Here is a 6000-nt window from a genome sequence, read left to right on the forward strand (position 1 = left end):
CTGCCATTTTCACCTCACTCAGGAAGCAGCCAGCGAGCGTCAAGCGGCAGCCCTCTCGCCTTGTTGAAAGTAGGAAAAGTAGCGAGAGTAGCGGGTTGAGTGACTAACTGGGGAAAAATTGCGTTCTCAGGGACAGTCCTTGTGACTGTGCGTTCATTCAGACGAACCACATGCACTTAGTCATGAGGCCCAATGTGGTAGCCATTAAATCCACCGACTTACAGAGCCCTGACGACTTTTTCTGTGAACTTGGCCAACAGATTGTTCCGGTGTGGGGCCGCAGGTGAACGACAGCAGAGTTCTGAATGACTGTTCCAACGATAGCAAAGCGACAGCACAGCTGCGCGAGCTGCACGAGCTGCAAGAGTTCCTCGCCACCTCTGCATGCTCGGCTCGCCCACATGCACAGCAACTCTGAAATTGAGAGGGTAACAAACTGCTAAGACTTTCCAAAGAGGCTTGCAGTTCTGCGATCACTGCAAGATGCTAGATGGTGGTCTCAGCTCAGCCCTCAGGCTCTCTCAGACTCTCCTCCTCAGGAAGATTTAAGCATCACTCCTTATTTGGGCTTCTGGAGCTGCCATAGGTGTGACACGCTTGAGGAGACCAGCAGGACCACAACTAAAGTACACACCTAGGGTTCCTGGGTTCCTGGTGTATAGTACACATTATGTCCAAATATTTGTGGACACCCTTCTAACGAATGCATTCAGCTACTTTAAGTTGAACCCATTGCTAACACAGATGTGCAAATGCACACATACACACACACACACAAACACAGCTTGTCTAGTCCTTGTGGAGAACTTCTACCAATAGTATAGGACTCTCTGGAGAAGATCAACATGTACCTGTTGGCACCATGCTGCCCGATGCCACGCGTTAGCAAGAAGGGCATAAGGCCTCCTTATACCCAAGAATGTTAGTGAGGTCAGGATGCTGGATGATCAACATCCCACCTCATCCCCCATTGGGCTTAGGGATGAGATAGGGTGTTGCTCATCCAGCATCCTGACCCCAATAACAGTCTTGTTGCTGAATGCAATCAAATCCACACAGCAATGCTCATTCAAAATCTAGTAGAAAGCCTTCTTCCCTGGACAGTAGAGACAGTTACTCCAACAAAGGCAGAATCCACTCTTTTTTAATACTCTTGTTTTTGGAAGAAGCAATGAACGAGCAGGTGTCCCAATACTTTTGTCCATATAGTGCATCTCTGGCTTTTTGTTTCTTTTAACTTTAGAAGCGTTCTTCAAACTCTCTCATGTTTCGTTTACAAAAAGCAGTTCCATCATCTCATGGTTCCTCAGGGAAAGGTTCCTCCTTTTACGCCACCTTTACTTTCGAGAGTCTATAAGCGAAGGCAGTCCCAACCAAACTACCAACTCTGACTACATTCAGACAGTAGGCTATAATGCCTATGGTTGGGTCTTTATCTGATCAGACTCACATGTTTAGACAAGGGACCAGTAAGTGATCATTTACAGGAATATATAAATATGATTGAAATAGAAATCAGAGGATCGGGTTTCATGTGACTTTTCTACTGATTATAGACTGGGAAAAGAAGATATGCATCACATATATGAAGGAAACTTTGGGAAATGAGGGCCTGGAACAGTCACTTAGGGTATCATTAGCGCGGCGCCCATGCCATGTTGGTGTAGCTTGCCCTGTCACAGATAGAGATGGAATTCAAGCTTCGGGCATGTTCCTCCTCCCAATATTCAGACAAAACACTATATAGACAAAAGTATTGGGACATCTGCTAGTGCACTGTTTTATCTGAAAGGGTATTAAAAAGAGTTTACCTGTCTCTACTGTCCAGGGAAGAAGGCTTTCTATTAGATTGTTGGATGATCACCTCCCCAACCATCAATCCAGAGAACACTGGAGTTCTTCCACTGCTCCACAGCTCAATGCTGGGGGACTTTACACCCCTCTAGCCCACGCCTGGCATTCGGCAGCATGGTGCCACTAGGTTTGTGATGTTAGGTTAGGTCCTTTCTATTGGCAATACTTCTCTACAACAACCAGACAAGCTGTGTGTGTGCATTTGCACACCTGTTGGTGCAACGTAAAGTAGATGCATGAACTCTTTAGAAGGGGCGTCCCACAGAACACAGGCCGGTAGCTTCATTGGTCCTATTATTGCTCCTTATCACGCCACTGTTTTGATTGAGGGCAAACTGCGAGCTGACAGTGGCGCACTTGCAACACAGTGTAGGCACCCACTTCCTCTCATCAGTGCCTCTACCACCAGCGAGCTCGCAATTACAAGAACTTTGTACCAGTCAGCAGAGACAAATCTTGAAGCTGTGACTGTGACAGCCCATCTCCGGTTTCCTGCATCTGCTGCGCTTCGCAGCCCAGCATCAGCTCGTACAGTGCAACACTGAGCTGTTTAAAAAGAAAAAAAAACAACAACCGTGGTCCACCACCATTTTTTTTTTTTTGCTGAGGACAGTGGCGTAGTAGTGTCATCTTCGACCAGAACCACCAGCTCCGTCCATTTCCGCCGCTTAGAGAGAAACTGATGAACAAGAGGTGAGAAGAGCAGTGCAAACACACAAACACACATAGCTCACGCGAGCTGAGCTGACAGCAGAAGGACTCCTCAGAGCGAGGTACCGTGCCGTATGTTGTGTGCACGCCCTGCCTTATTCATATTTGACTTCTCTGACCACACTGCGGAGGAACGGCAGCTCGCTGAGGAATGCTTATGGAATTCTGAGGAGGAAACAGCGCTTGGGTTTAACCAGCATGTTTCGCCTCCGTTTCCATAGTTTCTCTCCCTGAATGAGCCATCCGATGCACTCAGGTGCCAAAAATGGCTCCTGGGAGTGATGCCACAGTTTGTTTCCCATAATGTAAGGGTTCTATACCCATGTATGGGTTCTAACTGGAGCCTTTGGTTTACGTGGAGGTTCTCTGAACTTGCAGAAAGGTTCTTCCTGCTTTTGCATCTCGTTTACAAAAAATATGGTTCACCAAAAGAAGCATCAGTGGAAAGTGCGCACTCTTAAAACTCTGAAAACACAAGGTTCCAGTAAAGGGTTCTCTGCACACTGCTATACAAAAACAGAGCACTTCTGGTACCTTTCAGTTAATGGTTCTCTCTATCTACTGATGTTCCTGGAGCCCTTTGAATATGTATAGGTTCTTTGAAGGTTCTTCATGCTTAAATTGTTCACTAAAGAACCATCAGTGGAAAGTGCACACTCTTAAAACGCAAGGTTCCAAAATAGGTTCTTTGCACAATGCCATGGAGCCATGGCATTTAATGAATGTCTTTTTCCATTTCCTGGTGTTCCAAAGACATCATACTGGTCTTTATATTTTTAAGAGTTTGGTCAGCAAAAGAACCTCTGTGTAATGCCAGGGTTCTATACCATTTTAAGGGTTCTTCCTGGAACCATTGCTTTAAGTGGAGGTTATTTCAACTTTAAAATAGGTTCTTCATACTCCTGTATCTCATTTATAAAAATGACTCACAGAAGAACCATCAATGGAAAATGCATACTCTTAAAGCTCTTAAAACACAAGGTTCCAATAAAGGGTTCTCTGCACACTGCCATAGGAAATAAAATACCTCTGGTACCTTGTAGTTAATGGTTCTCTCTATCTACTGGTAGGGAATGCCAAAATGACCCCATAAAAGAACCATGTTTGGTCAGTTGAAGAACCTCTGTGTAATGCCAGGGTTCTATACCAATTTAAAGGTTCTTCCTGGAACCATTGCTGGAACCACTCTTCCTGAGCTGAAGAACCTCTGTGTAATGCCAGGGTTCTATACCAATTTAAAGGTTCTTCCATTATGTGGAGGTTCTTTGAACTTTCTAAACTTTCTAAAAGGTTCTTCACGCTTATGCATATCATTTTCATAAATGCTTCACAGAAGAACCATCCAAAAGTGCACACTCTACTAAACTAAAGGTTCTCTGGACAATGGCATAGAAAACCACTGTGGGTACTCGTAAGGAACCTTTCGAATAAGGATTCATTCCATCTACTGGTGCTTCTGGTCAAAAGCACAAAAGGGCTTCTTTTGAATGAGGCCACAAAAGACACACTTTTGGTTCCCTGAGGAACTTTTTGATCTGATAGTTCTCCATTGACAACACCACTGAAGGCTTCTTTAGAGAACTAAAAGTGGTTCTTCTATGCTGTTCTCCAAACAGCCCTTTGAGACACCTCTATTTTTAAGTGCTCAGACTCTTCTACAGCAGTTGAGACCAAAATCAGCCAAACTAAACTGGACTCATCCAACACAACTGCAGGCATTCGGTTCAAAGTTGGGCGTTAAATGGTTCTTAGAACTGGTGCTAATTCACGTTACCAGGAAAATGCGAAACAGCTACAGACTAAACACGCTGATTCTTTGTCAAGTGATGATCACAACTCTTACAGGGTAAAAAAAAGCAGAAGCCACAAGGAGATAAATGTCCTCATCTCATTCAGCCACCATTATAAAAAAACTCTCTCTCTCTCTTTCTCTCTCACACACACACTCACACTCTCTCTCTCTGCTGTGCTACAAAGCCGGAACTGGAAATCCAGATAGCCCCTTTTCCCAGCGCTCACTCGCATACTTGCCACTAGATGGTGATGGAGACCCACGGGTGGCTCCTCGCTCGTGCTGGTGCATGTGCATTAGATCAGCCCCTGCAGCTCACTGCTCACACAGCACAGCATCTACCATCCACCATCCACCATCCCTCCCTGCTGCCGGCCCTCCCCAACTCAACTCAGCAAAGCTCCTACATTTGCATTTCACTGTCACTCTTTCAACTCTTTCACCACTGCCATGAGCCCAGAGCTCCCCATTGGACTAGCCCAGCTCAGCCCAGCACTGCTCTGACTGTATCTGTAGCCTTCAGAAGCCTCTAAATGTCTAATAATGATGAATAACATGAGGCTGGAAGGCATTTGGGCTCATATAGGCGTGTGCCTGTTGCTAGAGGACATAAATAAGTGGACAGGTAAATACACACTCTACACACTTCTATACCTTATTAATAAGTCAGATTGTGTGCATTGTAGAATAATAGGCTGAGTTTTTAAGAGGTTATAGTTGAACTTATATAAAAAATAATAAATATAAAAATGTTATTTGTGCAAAAGAAATGAAATAATATTTAAGTATTTATGCAGATTTTGTTGAACTGTTGCTATATTGAAGTATTGATAAGCATATAAGTATATTTCCATAGCTGAATAATATTAATATCAAATAATAATAAGTAAAATGAATAAGAGAGTGATTATTCACGCAGCTGTTGTGAACATCTGGCCATTATTACTCCCAAAAACGCACATATCAAGCCATGGCACGTGAGGCAGAAGCCCTACCAGCAGCTCATGAGGTCTGATGGAGTTGTCGGTGTAGATGCAGAGCTTTTCGGCGGTGAGAGGCCGCGTCTCCTTCAGCTTGGAGGCCAGGAACATGCAGACAGCGCCCAGCAGCTGCAGGTTACACTTTTGGGTCGGAACCACGGACAGGAAACGGTCCAGGTAGTTCATGGCCAAGGGAAACACCTCCTCCTCACACTTCTGCTCCTCACACACCTGCAGGAGGGGACATGAGGGGGTCTGCTAAGTTCGCGTAAAGCTGTGGAAAATTATGGCACGAATAACGGAATCGAATAATCGCGAATCGTTCGAAATAATTCGAATCCGTTGAGAATCGCTCAGAACCGGTTAAAGCGACGCAGCACGCGCTGCTGCACCCCTTGCACTGTAGATGGTTTTCTGGTAGACTTTTAAAGAGTTGATTCATATTTATTAAGCCTCTTAATCGATGAAATCGCTTCTTATGCGCAGAAACGAATTGAAGTCATAATCAGCGCGAGCCAAGAGAGAGAGAGAGAGAGAGAGAGAGAGAGAGAGAGCGAGAGAGAGAGAGAGAGAGAGAGAGAGAGAGAGAGAGAGCGAGAGAGAGAGAGAGAGAGAGAGAGAGCGAGAAAGAGAAAAAAAGGAAAAAACACCCAGCAGCTCAGT

General features: G+C 44.9%; 1 protein-coding gene across 3 annotated transcripts in view; it reads right to left on the reverse strand.

Moving 5' to 3' along the window:
* ccnd2a (cyclin D2, a) overlaps positions 1–6000 on the reverse strand; it is a 228032-nt gene that overhangs the window by 21550 nt on the left and 200482 nt on the right. For all 3 annotated transcript variants that reach the window (XM_072663097.1, XM_072663096.1, XM_072663098.1), the window contains one exon: positions 5353–5568. In XM_072663097.1, coding sequence (XP_072519198.1) covers positions 5353–5523 — 171 coding nt within the window. In that variant the 5' untranslated portion in view covers positions 5524–5568. The remainder of the gene's footprint in view (positions 1–5352; positions 5569–6000) is intronic.

The sequence above is a fragment of the Salminus brasiliensis genome, chromosome 19 (assembly GCF_030463535.1).
Source record: "Salminus brasiliensis chromosome 19, fSalBra1.hap2, whole genome shotgun sequence".
NCBI classification, from domain to species: domain Eukaryota; kingdom Metazoa; phylum Chordata; class Actinopteri; order Characiformes; family Bryconidae; genus Salminus; species Salminus brasiliensis.